The sequence below is a fragment of the Mixophyes fleayi genome, chromosome 4, assembly GCF_038048845.1.
Source record: "Mixophyes fleayi isolate aMixFle1 chromosome 4, aMixFle1.hap1, whole genome shotgun sequence".
Lineage (NCBI taxonomy): Eukaryota > Metazoa > Chordata > Amphibia > Anura > Limnodynastidae > Mixophyes > Mixophyes fleayi.
The window spans coordinates 2,841,892-2,859,885 of NC_134405.1; the positions used below are offsets into that span (position 1 = coordinate 2,841,892).

Below are 17,994 nucleotides of genomic sequence, written 5' to 3' on the forward strand. Positions count from 1 at the left end.
GAGAACATAGAGATATAGGGGGACCACCACAATGCACAGCAACCTGGGGAGGAGAACATAGAGATATAGGGGGACCACCACAATGCACAGCAACCTGGGGAGGAGAACATAGAGATATAGGTGGACCACCACAATGCACAGCAACCTAGAGAGGAGAACATATAGATATAGGAGGATACCACAATGCACAGCAACCTGGGGAGGAGAACATAGAGATATAGGGGGACCAACACAATGCACAGCAACCTGGAGAGGAGAACATATAGATATAGGGGGACCACCACAATGCACAGCAACCTGGGGAGGAGAACATAGAGATATAGGGGGACCAACACAATGCACAGCAACCTGGAGAGGAGAACATATAGATATAGGGGGACCACCACAATGCACAGCAACCTGGGGAGGAGAACATAGAGATATAGGGGGACCACCACAATGCACAGCAACCTGGGGAGGAGAACATAGAGATATAGGGGGACCACCACAATGCACAGCAACCTGGGGAGGAGATCATAGAGATATAGGGGGACCACCACAATGCACAGCACCCTGGGAAGGAGAACATAGAGATATAGGGGGACCAACACAATGCACAGCAACCTGGGGAGGAGAACATAGAGATATAGGGGGACCACCACAATGCACAGCAACCTGGGGAGGAGAACATAGAGATATAGGGGGACCAACACAATGCACAGCAACCTGGAGAGGAGAACATAGAGATATAGGGGGACCAACACAATGCACAGCAACCTGGGGAGGAGAACATAGAGATATAGGGGGACCACCACAATGCACAGCAACCTGGAGAGGAGAACATAGAGATATAGGGGGACCAACACAATGCACAGCAACCTGGGGAGGAGAACATAGAGATATAGGGGGACCACCACAATGCACAGCAACCTAGTGAGGAGAACATAGAGATATAGGGGGACCACCACAATGCACAGCAACCTAGTGAGGAGAACATAGAGATATAGGGGGACCACCACAATGCACAGAAACCTGGGGAGGAGAACATAGAGATATAGGGGGACCACCACAATGCACAGCAACCTGGGGAGGAGAACATAGAGATATAGGGGGACCACCACAATGCACAGAAACCTGGGGAGGAGAACATAGAGATATAGGGGGACCACCACAATGCACAGCAACCTAGTGAGGAGAACATAGAGATATAGGTGGACCACCACAATGCACAGCACCCTGGGGAGGAGAACATAGAGATATAGGGGGACCACCACAATGCACAGCAACCTGGGGAGGAGAACATAGAGATATAGAGGGACCACCACAATGCACAGCAACCTGGGGAGGAGAACATAGAGATATAGGGGGACCACCACAATGCACAGCAACCTGGAGAGGAGAACATACAGAAATAGAGGGACCACCACAATGCACAGCAACCTGGGGAGCAGAACATATAGATAGAGGCAGACCACCACAACGCACAGCAACCTGGGGAGGAGAAAATATAGATGTACGGGAAGCACCACAATGCACAGCAACCTGGGGAGGAGAACATATAGATATAGGGGGACCACCACAATGCACAGCAACCTGGGGAGGAGAAAATATAGATATGGGGAAGCAACACAATGCACAGCAACCTGGGGAGGAGAATATATATAGATATAGGGGGACCACCACAATGCACAGCAACCTGGCGAGGAGAACATATAGATATAAGGGGACCACCACAATGCACAGCAACCTGGAGAGGAGAATATAGAGATATGGGGGACCACCACAATGCACTGGGGAGAAGAACATAGAAATATAGGTGGACCACCACAATGCACAGCAACCTAGAGAGGAGAACATATAGATATAGGAGGATACCACAATGCACAGCAACCTGGGGAGGAGAACATAGAGATATAGGGGGACCACCACAATGCACAGCAACCTGGGGAGAAGAACATAGAGATATAGGTGGACCACCACAATGCACAGCAACCTAGAGAGGAGAACATATAGATATAAGAGGATACCACAATGCACAGCAACCTGGGGAGGAGAACATAGAGATATAGGGGGACCACCACAATGCACAGCAACCTGGGGAGAAGAACATAGAGATATAGGGGGACCACCACAATGCACAGCAACCTAGAGAGGAAAACATAGAGATATAGAGGGACCACCACAATGCACAGCAACCTGGGGAGGAGAGCATAGAGATATAGGGGGACCACCACAATGCACAGCAACCTGGAGAGGAGAACATAGAGATATAGAGGGACCACCACAATGCACAGCAACCTGGGGAGCAGAACATATAGATAGAGGCAGACCACCACAACGCACAGCAACCTGGGGAGGAGAAAATATAGATATAGGGGGACCACCACAATGCACAGCAACCTGGGGAGGAGAAAATATAGATATGGGGAAGCAACACAATGCACAGCAACCTGGGGAGGAGAATATATATAGATATAGGGGGACCACCACAATGCACAGCAGCCTGGGGAGCAGAACATATAGATAGAGGCGGACCACCACAACGCACAGCAACCTGGAGAGGAGAAAATATAGATATACGTGAAGCACCACAATGCACAGCAACCTGGGGAGGAGAACATATAGATATAGGGGGATCACCACAATGCACAGCAACCTGGGGAGGAGAAAATATAGATATAGGGGAAGCAACACAATGCACAGCAACCTGGGGAGGAGAATATATATAGATATAGGGGGACCACCACAATGCACAGCAGCCTGGGGAGGAGAATATAGAGACATAGGGGAAGCAACACAATTCACAGCAACCTGGGGAGGAGAATATATATAGATATAGGGGGACCACCACAATGCACAGCAACCTGGCGAGGAGAACATATAGATATAAGGGGACCACCACAATGCACAGCAACCTGGAGAGGAGAATATAGAGATATGGGGGACCACCACAATGCACTGGGGAGAAGAACATAGAAATATAGGTGGACCACCACAATGCACAGCAACCTAGAGAGGAGAACATATAGATATAGGAGGATACCACAATGCACAGCAACCTGGGGAGGAGAACATAGAGATATAGGGGGACCACCACAATGCACAGCAACCTGGGGAGAAGAACATAGAGATATAGGTGGACCACCACAATGCACAGCAACCTAGAGAGGAGAACATATAGATATAGGAGGATACCACAATGCACAGCAACCTGGGGAGGAGAACATAGAGATATAGGGGGACCACCACAATGCACAGCAACCTGGGGAGAAGAACATAGAGATATAGGGGGACCACCACAATGCACAGCAACCTAGGGAGGAAAACATAGAGATATAGAGGGACCACCACAATGCACAGCAACCTGGGGAGGAGAGCATAGAGATATAGGGGGACCACCACAATGCACAGCAACCCGGAGAGGAGAACATAGAGATATAGAGGGACCACCACAATGCACAGCAACCTGGGGAGCAGAACATATAGATAGAGGCAGACCACCACAACGCACAGCAACCTGGGGAGGAGAAAATATAGATATAGGGGGACCACCACAATGCACAGCAACCTGGGGAGGAGAAAATATAGATATGGGGAAGCAACACAATGCACAGCAACCTGGGGAGGAGAATATATATAGATATAGGGGGACCACCACAATGCACAGCAGCCTGGGGAGCAGAACATATAGATAGAGGCGGACCACCACAACGCACAGCAACCTGGGGAGGAGAAAATATAGATATACGTGAAGCACCACAATGCACAGCAACCTGGGGAGGAGAACATATAGATATAGGGGGATCACCACAATGCACAGCAACCTGGGGAGGAGAAAATATAGATATAGGGGAAGCAACACAATGCACAGCAACCTGGGGAGGAGAATATATATAGATATAGGGGGACCACCACAATGCACAGCAGCCTGGGGAGGAGAATATAGAGACATAGGGGAAGCAACACAATTCACAGCAACCTGGGGAGGAGAATATATATAGATATAGGGGGACCACCACAATGCACAGCAACCTGGCGAGGAGAACATATAGATATAGGGGGAGCACCACAATGCACAGCAACCTGGGGAGGAGAACATAGAGATATAAGGGGACCACCACAATGCACAGCAACCTGGAGAGGAGAATATAGAGATATGGGGGACCACCACAATGCACTGGGGAGAAGAACATAGAGATATAGGTGGACCACCAGAATGCACAGCAACCTAGAGAGGAGAACATATAGATATAGGAGGATACCACAATGCACAGCAACCTGGGGAGGAGAACATAGAGATATAGGGGGACCACCACAATGCACAGCAACCTGGGGAGAAGAACATAGAGATATAGGTGGACCACCACAATGCACATCAACCTAGAGAGGAGAACATTTAGATATAGGAGGATACCACAATGCACAGCAACCTAGAGAGGAGAACATATAGATATAGGAGGATACCACAATGCACAGCAACCTGGGGAGGAGAACATAGAGATATAGGGGGACCACCACAATGCACAGCAACCTGGGGAGAAGAACATAGAGATATAGGCGGACCACCTCAATGCACAGCAACCTTGGGAGGAGAACATAGAGATATAGGGGGACCACCACAATGCACAGCAACCTGGGGAGGAGAACATAGAGATATAGGGGGACCACCACAATGCACAGCAACCTGGGGAGGAGAACATAGAGATATAGGGGGACCACCACAATGCACAGCAACTTGGGGAGTAGAACATATAGATGAACGGGGAGCACCACAATTCACAACAACGTGGGAAGGAGAATATATAGATATACGGGAAGCAGTGCGCAATGAGGGTGGGATTAAAGATGAGTATTTAACGAGGTATTTATGCAACAAGAATTTTATACAGTTCCACATAACAGGTTGGTACATAAGGTAAGATTGATGGCACTAGTGGATAATTCATGTATATGGATAATGAAGTGACTGAGATTTAAGGAGTAGAGTATTCAGGGGCAGGTTGGCCATGCGCTTTAGTGAAAGTTTGCTGGTGGGTCTGCAGCTCCATGATATTAATGGGCCCCTTAAGGTGTTTTTTAAAACAGTTCATAATCAGTGTTTGTTGATAACTGTGGAAAAATGTCCTTTATAGGGAAACAAATTAATGTTTCCATGTCTATTCAAGGACAGTACAGAGAGCTGTCTGACAATGAGCTTTGTACACGCAGGACTATGGGGGTCTATGACTAAAGGGGGTCTATTAGTAAAAGGGGTCTATGACTAAATGGGGTCTATTAGTAAAAGGGGTCTATGACTAAATGGGGTCTATGAGTAAAGGGGGTCTATGACTAAATGGGGTCTATTAGTAAAAGGGGTCTATGACTAAAGGGGGTCTATGACTAAAGGGGATCTATGAGTAAAGGGGGTCTATGAGTAAAGGGGGTCTATGACTAAAGGGGGTCTATGACTAAAGGGGGTCTATGAGTAAATGGGGTCTATGAGTAAAGGGGGTCTATGACTAAAGGGGATCTATGAGTAAATGGGGTCTATGAGTAAAGGGGGTCTATGACTAAAGGGGATCTATGAGTAAAGGGGGTCTATGAGTAAAGTGGGTCTATGCCTTCAAGATAAATTATTTGCAAACGATTGAAAACGTGAATATATAAGTCAAAGTAGAGGTGGACGGCTAAGTTATTTAAAATAAAATCATCTGTATATGTCAAGTTCCATCAAAGAGAAGATTCAATATTTAAACCAGGGTCAAGAGGGGCCAACCCTGTGTGGGGGTCATGTCACTATGAGAACAGAAGCGTTCATTTTGTGATGTTTGTCAATATAAATTATGTCTTTGTGTCATCTGATAGAACTAGTGGGCAAAATATCTCGATGACACCACAAAGATCAAACCAACAACTTTAAAAGTGTTATCAGCTATATTGTCTCCTAATTCATATTTACTACAGCTGTTCACTGAGCCCCTTGTTTTGGTTTTGGTTTTGGATCTGGAATAACTTCGTGTTTTGGTTTTGGCAAAACCGCCCTCGCGTGTTTTGGTTTTGGATCTGTATTTTTTAGAAAAATAGCTAAAATATGCTAAAATCACATAATGTTGCTCTTTTTTTGTTCCTGCATTATTATTAACCTCAATAACACTAATTTACAGTCATTTCCAGCAACCTGGCTGGATGCTAAGCGACAGATTTTGAAGAACACTGACAGCCCTATTATTTCTATTTCAGCAATGACAGTTAGCATTGGAGCAATGGACCTTTCCTGCTTCTGTGTGAGCTGTAACTCAGTAGAATGGCAATGGAGACTTTTAAGAAAACTGCCAGCCCTCCTCTTTCTGTTTTAGATATGATGTTGCCCAACTGCACTAGAGACTGCCAAGAACCATGCTACCCCTTCTGTGTCTCTCTGTGAATTGGTGCTGGATCGCCGTGGAGGGTGATACTTATAGAATCCAAATGATGCAACTATGACGTTTTGCCTCGTTTTCACTTCCGGGGGCGCGTGAAAGTACCGAGCCAGCTCGGCTCGGTACTCGGATCAGCGAAGTTCGGCTGGGCTCGGTTCTTGGAGAAACGACCCTGGGCATCTCTAATAATTACCTATGAAACCAAATTTCATTGTGAGCGTTTTTGTAAACTTATACTGAGTTGTCAACACTGCATGGCCCTTCTTAAAATCATTCCTGCTTCAAAGAAGGCCAGAAATCCCATCTGGTCATCATTGGTGGACTTGAAAATGACTGTATTCTTTATGAACAATTTAATGACTATGTTAAGTGAAATAGGGTTATCACTAACACATATCCTGGGTCTACTAGGGGATAAATGTACATGTGAGAGGTGGGTCTACTAGGGGATAAATGTACATGTGAGAGGTGGGTCTACTAGGGGATAAATGTACGTGTGAGAGGTGGGTCTACTAGGGGATAAATGTACATGTGAGAGGAGGGTCTACTAGGGGATAAATGTACATGTGAGAGGTGGGTCTACTAGGGGATAAATGTACATGTGAGAGGAGGGTCTACTAGGGGATAAATGTACATGCGAGAGGAGGGTCTACTAGGGGATAAATGTACATGTGAGAGGTGGGTCTACTAGGGGATAAATGTACATGTGAGAGGAGGGTCTACTAGGGGATAAATGTACATGTGAGAGGAGGGTCTACTAGGGGATAAATGTACATGTGAGAGGAGGGTCTACTAGGGGATAAATGTACATGTGAGAGGTGGGTCTACTAGGGGATAAATGTACATGTGAGAGGAGGGTCTACTAGGGGATAAATGTACATGTGAGAGGAGGGTCTACTAGGGGATAAATGTACATGTGAGAGGAGGGTCTACTAGGGGATAAATGTACATGTGAGAGGAGGGTCTACTAGGGGATAAATGTACATGTGAGAGGAGGGTCTACTAGGGGATAAATGTACATGTGAGAGGTGGGTCTACTAGGGGATAAATGTACATGTGAGAGGAGGGTCTACTAGGGATAAATGTACATGTGAGAGGTGGGTCTACTAGGGGATAAATGTACATGTGAGAGGTGGGTCTACTAGGGGATAAATGTACATGTGAGAGGAGGGTCTACTAGGGGATAAATGTACATGTGAGAGGTGGGTCTACTAGGGGATAAATGTACATGTGAGAGGAGGGTCTACTAGGGGATAAATGTACAGTGTGAGAGGTGGGTCTACTAGGGGATAAAGTACATGTAGAGTGGGTCTAGGGATAAAGTACATGTGAGAGGTCTACTAGAGTCTACTAGGGGATAAATGTACATGTGAGAGGTGGGTCTACTAGGGATAAATGTACATGTGAGAGGAGGGTCTACTAGGGGATAAATGTACATGTGAGAGGTGGGTCTACTAGGGGATAAATGTACATGTGAGAGGTGGGTCTACTAGGGGATAAATGTACATGTGAGAGGAGGGTCTACTAGGGGATAAATGTACATGTGAGAGGTGGGTCTACTAGGGGATAAATGTACATGTGAGAGAGGGTCTACTAGGGGATAAATGTACATGTGAGAGGTGGGTCTACTAGGGGATAAATGTACATGTGAGAGGAGGGTCTACTAGGGTATAAATGTACATGTGAGAGGTGGGTCTACTAGGGGATAAATGTACATGTGAGAGGAGGGTCTACTAGGGGATAAATGTACATGTGAGAGGTGGGTCTACTAGGGGATAAATGTACATGTGAGAGGAGGGTCTACTAGGGGATAAATGTACATGTGAGAGGTGGGTCTACTAGGGGATAAATGTACATGTGAGAGGAGGGTCTACTAGGGGATAAATGTACATGTGAGAGGTGGGTCTACTAGGGGATAAATGTACATGTGAGAGGAGGTCTACTAGGGGATAAATGTACATGTGAGAGGTGGGTCTACTAGGGAATAAATGTACATGTGAGAGGTGGGTCTACTAGGGGATAAATGTACATGTGAGAGGTGGGTCTACTAGGGGATAAATGTACATGTGAGAGGAGGGTCTACTAGGGATAAATGTACATGTGAGAGGAGGGTCTACTAGGGGATAAATGTACGTGTGAGAGGTGGGTCTACTAGGGGATAAATGTACTTGTGAGAGGAGGGTCTACTAGGGGATAAATGTACATGTGAGAGGGAGGGTCTACTAGGGGATAAATGTACATGTGAGAGGAGGGTCTACTAGGGGATAAATGTACATGTGAGAGGTGGGTCTACTAGGGGATAAATGTACATGTGAGAGGTGGGTCTACTAGGGGATAAATGTACATGTGAGAGGTGGGTCTACTAGGGGATAAATGTACATGTGAGAGGTGGGTCTACTAGGGGATAAATGTACATGTGAGAGGAGGGTCTACTAGGGGATAAATGTACATGTGAGAGGAGGGTCTACTAGGGGATAAATGTACGTGTGAGAGGTGGGTCTACTAGGGGATAAATGTACATGTGAGAGGAGGGTCTACTAGGGGATAAATGTACATGTGAGAGGAGGGTCTACTAGGGGATAAATGTACATGTGAGAGGTGGGTCTACTAGGGGATAAATGTACATGTGAGAGGAGGGTCTACTAGGGGATAAATGTACATGTGAGAGGAGGGTCTACTAGGGGATAAATGTACATGTGAGAGGAGGGTCTACTAGGGGATAAATGTACATGTGAGAGGTGGGTCTACTAGGGGATAAATGTACATGTGAGAGGGAGGTCTACTAGGGGATAAATGTACATGTGAGAGGTGGTGTGTGGCAGGAAGGAAGAGACAGATTATCGTTTGGAGACGGACAAGCGGTCTATCCCAGGAGAATGGGATTCCACCAGACAGGAGCTTGGTGGAGACATCTCAGTTGAGGAGCCATGGTGTTGTGTCCTGAAAGAAGCAGAGAAGCTGAATCAAAGGAACAGTTGGTGATGAACAACTGGTCGGTCCCAAGAGAGATCTTTGAGTCTATCCCTGTCACAGTGGAGATTGCAATGATGGAGAATACAACCGATATAAAGGTATATGCAAGATTATCCTGAATACAGGAATCAAGTGGCAAAAGGAAGTGACAGCAACTTGAAACATGAATGTTTTGGCCTGTAATTTGAGTAACATGCAGGTACCTGTGACTACCTGGTGAGGGCCAAAATGGCAAAATATTGTTGTACGCTGTTTTGTAAAAGTTTAAAAAAAGTTTTTTTAAAAGTGTTTTGCAAATGTTTTAAAATGGTGAAAATTAAAATCTGGACTGGCTGTGCTAATGCCATGGTACGAAAGTTGAAAATAAGGAGTTAACCCAAATGAGATTTATTTTGCTAAAGTCTTAAAAGTGAGTGACTCTGTATTCACCATGATGTAGGGTGGAAATCTGTGTAGAGGAAGAGGGATCTGGCATAGAAAGTAAAGAGAAGTCTTGTCTGCTTGAAGGGGACATTCATAGGACAACTGTCACTTTACAACGAGATGTGGTCGGTGCAAACGTCTGGTGCTGAGATTTCCTCGAGTGGACTATGTCACTATGAAAGAGTTTATTTATATGAACTATGTTCTATCTGATAGAAGTGTGTGGTGTTTGGAGTAAAGCAACTGGTTTCAAAAAGGAATTGTTGTGTAAGACAGCAGTGTGTTCAAGAGACAAAAGTTTAAGAACAAACTATTGGAGAGTTGCAAAATAAACCATCTTCCTTAAATATGTCTTATGGACAAGAGGAAAACCTGAGAGATTGAAAAACAGAACTTAACAATGTCTGGCAGTTATGGGTAAGCGTCCTGAAGAATGTGAAGTATTGAAAGTGAGTGCATTACCGGGAGAACTCAAAAGTAGTCTGATTGTAGCAGAGAGTACATTGTTGTTTTTCACCAAAAACGTGTAGTCCCCAAATCAGAAACTGAGAGTCTCATTTAGAGTTAAGAGCAAATGCAGCTAAATTATACAAATTTGAACAGAGATGAAACATGTTGCGATGCAAGGGAGGGCAAAAGTTATTTGGAAAAATGCTGCCTGCTTTTTCATGTAGCACACAAATAATTACCAGCTTATTTGTATAATGCAATTTATATTTGAACTAAGATGTGCCTGCTTCCCTCTCCATTTTACATCTATCTCTAAACCCCCCCATCCTCCCTGCCATGTAGCACAACTTTGTTTTACCAGGGTGCAAAATTGCACATACTTGGAGGCTAATTAACTCAGAATGATACAAGAATGAGTAAATGGTCATCAGGGCGAAACAGAAAGTGAACATGAAAAATGTGGCCACTCAAACTCTGATGTTAAAAGAAAATATCTTTAATTGAATCCTTGCAAGTGAGACTTGAAAGATTTGAGTCAGAGAATTTTAGAATGTTGTAAAATTATGTGAAACTCTTCAAAAATGCCTGGAGGGAAAAAGAGAAATTCCTTCATTTGTTATAGGCTCTCACTGAGGGGGTAAACTCATAATTCTGCAAGAAGAAAGCGTCCCTCTGTGATTTAGAGATTTCAGCAACAAAAACTCGAAGGGGTAAATGTATCAAGCTGAGAGTTTTTCGGCGGGTTTGAAAAGTGGAGATGTTGCCTATAGCAACCAATCAGATTCTAGCTGTCATTTTGTAGAATATACTAAATAAATGATAGCTAGAATCTGATTGGCTTTTTAAACCCGCCGTAAAAACTCTCAGCTTGATACATTTACCCCTAAGAGTTAGAGCAGATACCCAGTGAGAAGAAAACTATTTCTGTCAAATATCCAGAATAACGGGGCCATGTAGATGCAGAGATTCGCAATAAAGCTCTGGCCTTGATCCGTTCCCCGAATGAGTCGGGGATATTTAATGCTGAATCAGAAAGACTCAACAAATAACTGCACAAGGAAATGGAGCTCTGAGGAAGTGCAAATACATGAAGCCAAATCCATGCACTCAAACAGAACCAATAACAAGTCGCTGATCAGCTGGACCAGACAAAAATGGTGAAAGGACTTAAAAAGAGTAAACAAGGCTCTGGAGAGCGCAATGAGCTATGATCTGATGATGACGGGGACGGGAACCAACGTCAGCTTATTCTTCCCAAAAAACTGCCCCAGTAAAATGTTTGCATTCCAAAACATTCAGGGCATGATTCACTAAGGAGCATAGATGCCTATTTGCGCCATATTATGCCTACCATGGTCAAGAACCGGATCAGACGCCAGTGAACGCAGCAACAGCAAATTTATCCTTGAGCGCAAATGTGCCTTACTACATTCTACGATGTCATGGGTGGAACGAGGACAGGACTGGACACATGTAGTTAATGTACAGTAGAGGAGCGTCAAGCTTGAGCTCACACAACAACGTCCGATTCAAGCGTTAGGGACACCCAAAGGTATATGATTGTCAGCCGTATCACCTTCACCAGCTACAGGTCGGGAAAGTGCTGATTACTAGTGATGACGGCTGTGTATACAGCTACAACATGTGTTTGCAAGCAGGAGCAACTGTAAAAATGTATTTTATGTACAGTATACATTAATAACTGTTACGAGCCGCGGCGGCTCTGGGCACCGCCGCGACTCGCTCCCCTCTGTCCTCCTGTGTCCCGGTCGTCGTCATGACGACCGGGATGTCACTTCTGCCCTACCCCGGCCGGTCGGGACGCTAATTAGCTGCAGCGCCACGGCCCGGCGTGCAGGGGAGCCGGGCGCGCGCGCTAATCTATACCCCAGTCAGAGGGCTAATTTCAGGTCCTGCCCCCAGTCTTTCTTTATTGGCCAGCTTGTATTTATAAGGCAGGGAGGGGCAATCCTCCCCTGCCGGTTATAGTTCCTGCTTGCTGCTGACTAGCCTGCTCTGTTCCTGGTTGCTGTACCCTTTTGGATTGATTACTTGTTGCCGACCTTTTTGCCTGATTCCTGTCTTCGTTTGTTTGCCTGTGCCCTTTTGACCTTTCTGCCTGGACTCCTACGCTGCTGATATGCCTGTGACCCCTGACTCCGGTCTGTGTACTGGATATTCTGATTGCTGCCGGCCTCGACCCTTGCCTGGACCTCACTCTGCTTTTGCTCCTATCCTCTATCACTGGGTTCTCCCCAGTCAGCGCACGATTCACAACCCTCAGTTGCCTGTGGCCAAGTCTGTCCCCACCACTAGGGGCTCCAGCGAAAACCAGGCTTCTGAGTAGACTCCGGGTTTTGTGTTGCTGGCTGTGGGGGTTCCTAACAATAACATCCTAATAAATGTATTTTATTTATTTTATTATGTTATGTCATTCATTTTTATATTATTAACAGAGTTTTTTTTATGCATTCTTTTGGGACTTTATATTCTACATATGTATTGGACGTATGCGGCAGTGTCTTATCTGTTAGAACAGAGCGGACCTAGACCTGTATTTATCACCAGACGTATATTCAGATCCTCCTGTGGTTGAATACTAATGTGCCTATAACCAAATGTTTTGCTTTTTTTTTAAAAAAAAAAAAACACAATATACTTTCGGTTTACATGCCTTATTGAATCATGCCCTCAGTATTTGGAGAGGATTCTTATGAGTGGTCGGCCAGGGAGAGCTTCCAGAAAGAATCACAAAAGAACATCAGACCAAGTTGGTGGTCCATAAAACACTGGGTACGAGGATGACATTCAGAAGATGGTCAGTAAGAAGGCTGAACAAGACCAGGGAGTTGTATATTAGTTGCAGTTACTATAGAGGAAGAAGGCGATGAGAGGAAACTAGAAAGGAAACTAGCACAAGGTTTCACAAGGTAAGAAAGCAGAGAAAAAAAGATAAAGGCTTCAGAAGAACAAATTAAACAGCAATTGTAGCTCTTACAAATACTCAAGAAGAGAGGTGGGAGCACATTTGGTTTACAGTTAATTCTGGAGAGCAACCCGAGTTGATTTAAACACAACTGTGAACTGAAAGCCATGTCTGACCAGAAAAATCAAACTTCAGTAGCTGAAAATACAGCTAAAAGATGGTTACTGTAACAGGGAGGTTCTACAGATGAACATGATCACAGTGTAGAACTGGTAGCACACGCTCCACCCTTTGATACATTTGCTCTAAATCATCCCGGTGTGCAGGGATTTAAGGCTGCTCCACTCATCTACAGTGGAAGCATCACGATACAAAGGTTTAGCAAATTATGGGCAGCACGGTGGCTCAGTGGTTAGCACTTCTGCCTCCCAGCACTGGGGACATGAGTTCCATTCCCGACCGTGGCCTTATGTGCGTGGAGTTTGGTTTGGTGTTTGGTAGCGCTATATAAATTAATGATGATGATGATGTAATGGACAGAATATACACTGGAAATGAGGAGCATGGATGGAAAGCAAATGTCGCTGTTATGGATGTGGTCTCTAATAGTTGAATGTAACACAGAAATTTAGCTAGGTCTGCTGGGTGAAAGGCCAACACAGAGAGGATAAACTAAATACCACTATACCCCCAGGTGCTGTTGCAGACATGGCTAACGTATTTCTATAGATAGGCTAAACACATGCAGAGAGCTCAGTGTCAGTTAGCATTCTCTAAAGTCATTAAAATGTCAGCTGGTAGAACAGATACATGAGTCTGCTTTATTAGACAGACATGCAACTGGTCTAGAGTCAGAGAAGAAAATATCACTCATATCAGTACATTTACCCAAGTTGCGGTTATGAATACTACTGCCCTCTTCTGGAAGGTTACAGAATTATCCTATGCATGCTCTCGTCATCAGTTATTACTTACATATTCCACAGTCCTCACAACAGTCGCACATGCCACTGCTCCACAGTGGCCCCTGCGTGACTGTCACCGTCTGACTGGTGACAAGGCCAGGCTGAGAAATGATGGGTTCCATATCTGACTGGAAAGAAAGGATCATACAGGGTTATATAATACAGAGTAGATAGAGAAAAAGTTCTATAAAACGGAGTAAATAAAGCGTTATATAATACAGAGTAGAAAGAGAGAGAGAGTTTCTCTGGATCTCGTAAAAAATATTTATTGTAGAAATGTATTTCAATTAGTGGCTCAGACATCAATTTATATAATTGCAAATGTACTTTTCTTTTTATTTTGGTATGTGTTGTGTATGGACATGTATTGATTTCTGAGACAGTATGTCATGTTTGGGTTTTGTAACTTTTCTATAGGTAGTCCCAAGTAAGCATATGTATGGAGGGGTGTGTTTTGGACACAGGTAATCTCATGTTAATTAGACCTTTTCATAACTGAGTGACAAACACATCTGTTGAGCCTGAAAGCACAGGGAGGTAATTATAATTGCTGGTAGACTTCCTATGTGTGTAAGACTCAGGATGCAAGTGATCTCAAATTCATTTTAATTTTGCAAGTTAGATTGCGTTAAAAGCAAGACTAGAGACAATGTTATATCCTGTTGGTAAACATTCAATATAAAACCTCAGACGTTAGACGATAACAATCTAATTTGTTATCCAGCTGTTCTGAGGTTGGAACCCAGTGTTTAGTACCAACACTCTGCATGCTACCTGCAGCTCTGGCCAGTGTGATAGACCAGGGGGGATCCATCTACAGCAAACCTGGTCTAACAGAATAGTTCAGGGTACCAGCCAAGGTGCCCATTGAGGGGGTACACTAACAGCGAAATTTACCCAGAAGGAAGCGGTTCTAGGCGCCGGTGTAGGAGCCTAGTGTTGACAGCAGCAAGCCCCTCCTACTGCGATTAGAGGGCACAATTTGGGATAAAGAAAGGGGACTGTGGCAAGGCAAGCAAAGCCGGTCCCCAGCAACGCACGGACAGGGTGGCATAGGAGGTCCATCCATTTAGAGAGAGTAATATAATACAGAATAATACTTCCAACTGTTACTAGTATTGTTCACATCTACCCTGCTCCCATCTTTATTACTCACACTATTACACCATCACACCAATACTATTACCACTTATACTACTCCCACCTATACTACTCAAACTGGTACACCCTCACACCTACATTACTCCCCCCTATACTACTCACACTGGTACACCCTCACACCTACCCAACTCCCACCTATTCTACTCACACTGGTACACCCTCACACCTACACTCCAGCGACACTACATACTTCGCGTAGAATTCGTTGCCAACCGTGGCACACAACAGTAACACGAACTCTACAAAAACGTTCTCGTAAAGCAGAACGTCACTGGCGTAAATCTTGTGCCTGTAATGATTTCACCACATATACTAATATCTACCACTCCTACAGAAATGCTCTGGACACTGCAAAACAAACATACTTCCGATCTCTCATCTATGCTCAGGATTCTAACCCCAAACGCCTCTTTAACACATTTAACTCTCTTCTGAATCCTCCTGCCCCAAATCCTCCAACTAACATCAGTGCACAGGATCTTGCTTAATATTTCAAGGACAAAATTGATAAGATCAGGCTTGAAATTGTATCATCTCCCTTGACAAGCAATCTGCTCAATTCCTTTGTAGCACCCTCTGACACTCTCTCTTCATTTGATCCCACAAATGAAGAGGAAGTTTCTACTCTCTTCTTATCTTCCTACTCTACCTCCTGTCCTCTTGATCCCATTCCCTCACAAATTTATATGTCCCTGTCTCCTGTTCTCATTCCCCCTCTAACTAAAATCTGTAATCTATCTCTTTCTACTGGTATTTTTCCATCACTATTCAAGCATGCAGTGATTACTCCCATTTTAAAAAAACAGAATTCTCACCCTAACTCTCTCGTAAATTACCGCCCCATCTCCCAGCTCCCGTGCCCCTCCAAGCTTCTCAAGAGAATTGCCTACACACGCCTCACACACTTTCTTACAGCAAACAACCTATTGGATCCTCTTCAGTCAGGCTTTCGCTCTCAACACTCCACAGAGACTGCGCTGACCAAGGTTGTCAATGATTTGATCACAGCAAAAAACAACAACCATTACTCTCTTCTAATTCTCCTGGATCGCTCTGCTGCATTTCACACTGTTGACCACTCTCTCCTTATACAAACGCTACAATCCCTAGGTCTTGAATGCACTGTCCTTTCCTGGTTCTCATCCTACCTATCTAATTGCTCTTTCAGTGCTAATTTCTCTGGATCCACCTCTGCTCCGCTTCCTTTATCAGTTGGAGTTCCACAAGGCTCAGTCCTAGGTCCTCTGCTATTCTCTATCTACACCACTTCTCTTGGAAAACTAATAAGCTCCTTTGGATTTCAGTATCATCTCAATGCGGATGATACACAAATTTATCTATCCTCTCCTGATCTTTCACCATCTGTGTTGTCTCGCGTTACTGACTGTCTTTCTGCCATTTCATCTTTGATGTCTTCTCACCAACTCAAACTCAATCTTTCAAAAACTGAATTAATAATATTCCCACCCAAAAACAGAAGCTTCCTGCCTGACATTTCTATTTCTGTTGATAACATGACCATAAATCCCACCCCGCAAGCTCGTTGCCTAGGTGTAATCCTTGATTCACAACTGTCGTTTATTCCCCACATCAACTCTATATCTAAATCATGTTACATACACCTAAAGAACATCTCCAGAATACGCACATATCTGACACAAGACACCGCAAAAACATTAATTCCTGCACTCCTCATCTCCCACATCGACTATTGCAATTCCCTCCTTACTGGTTTTCCCAAAGTCAGACTTGAACCCCTACAATCTATTTTGCACGCAGCGGCTTGATTGATTTTCCTTACTATCCGTTATTCCTCTGCTGAGCCACTCTGTCAGTTTCTACATTGGCTGCCTGTATTTCAACGAATCCAATATAAAATTCTTCTACTAACATACAAGGCTATCAACAAAATTGCACCGACATACATCTCCTCACTTATCTCAAAATATCTCCCTACTCGACACCTCCGTTCTGCACAAGATCTACGTCTCTCCTCCACTCTCATCACATCCTCCCATTCTCGGTTACAGGATTTTTTCCAGGCTGCACCCAATTTGTGGAATTCCCTCCCTCGCACAGTAAGACTTTCCTCTAGTCTTCAAATCTTCAAGCGTTCACTGAAAACCCACCACTTCAGACAAGGTTATGATATTCCTCAACCATCATCTTAATTTCCCTAGATTACCCTATTACCATCCTCTACACAGCTAACGCAAGACAACAACCCTCTGACCAACATTGCCACACACACAGCACACTCAGTACTTTTACCTTTGCAGTCTGGCTGGTCCATTGTGCAATATGATGTAGCACATGCCCTTGTGTTTCTAACTCCCATTGTCCTATAGATTGTAAGCTTGTGAGCAGGGTTCTCTTACCTCTCTGTCTGTATGTATTACCCAGCATTGTCTTATCAGTATTTGTTCCTAATTGTAAAGGGCTATGGAATTTGCTGGCACTATATAAATAAATGTTGATGATGATGATGATGATGATGATGACTGATTATCACAGATCATTATAATGCATTGTGCTGGTTTTGGTCCTTCATTTGGGCTTCTTTCGAGGCAACAGGGTTGCACACAAAGGTTCATGGAGAGGACACATTTTGGGGGGCTGTGGTTATCATTCCAAGAAATAACAGTATATAACAACATTCATAAAGAAACATTTAATAAAGGTGTTCTTACCACCGGTTGCTTGTCCACTGCAAAACATC

The 17,994-nt window shown here is 44.4% G+C and overlaps 1 protein-coding gene and 1 long non-coding RNA gene across 4 annotated transcripts in view; both read right to left on the bottom strand.

The window, feature by feature from the left end:
• LOC142150940 (cornifelin homolog) overlaps positions 1-17,994 on the bottom strand; it is a 28,439-nt gene that overhangs the window by 4,376 nt on the left and 6,069 nt on the right. The window contains exon 2 of the mRNA XM_075206144.1: positions 14,125-14,242. Within this exon, the coding sequence (XP_075062245.1) occupies positions 14,125-14,242 (118 nt within the window). The remainder of the gene's footprint in view (positions 1-14,124; positions 14,243-17,994) is intronic.
• On the bottom strand, positions 1,528-4,721 carry LOC142150941 (uncharacterized). 3 transcript variants are annotated; one of them, XR_012691111.1, is made up of 5 exons: positions 4,511-4,721; positions 4,208-4,459; positions 2,989-3,292; positions 2,074-2,124; positions 1,528-2,022 (listed from the first exon to the last, which is right to left on the bottom strand). It is a non-coding gene; the product is annotated as an uncharacterized LOC142150941 (long non-coding RNA). The 3 variants fall into 3 exon arrangements; XR_012691112.1 differs by having other exon boundaries at positions 1,528-1,726; positions 1,821-2,022; positions 4,208-4,719; XR_012691110.1 differs by having other exon boundaries at positions 4,208-4,714.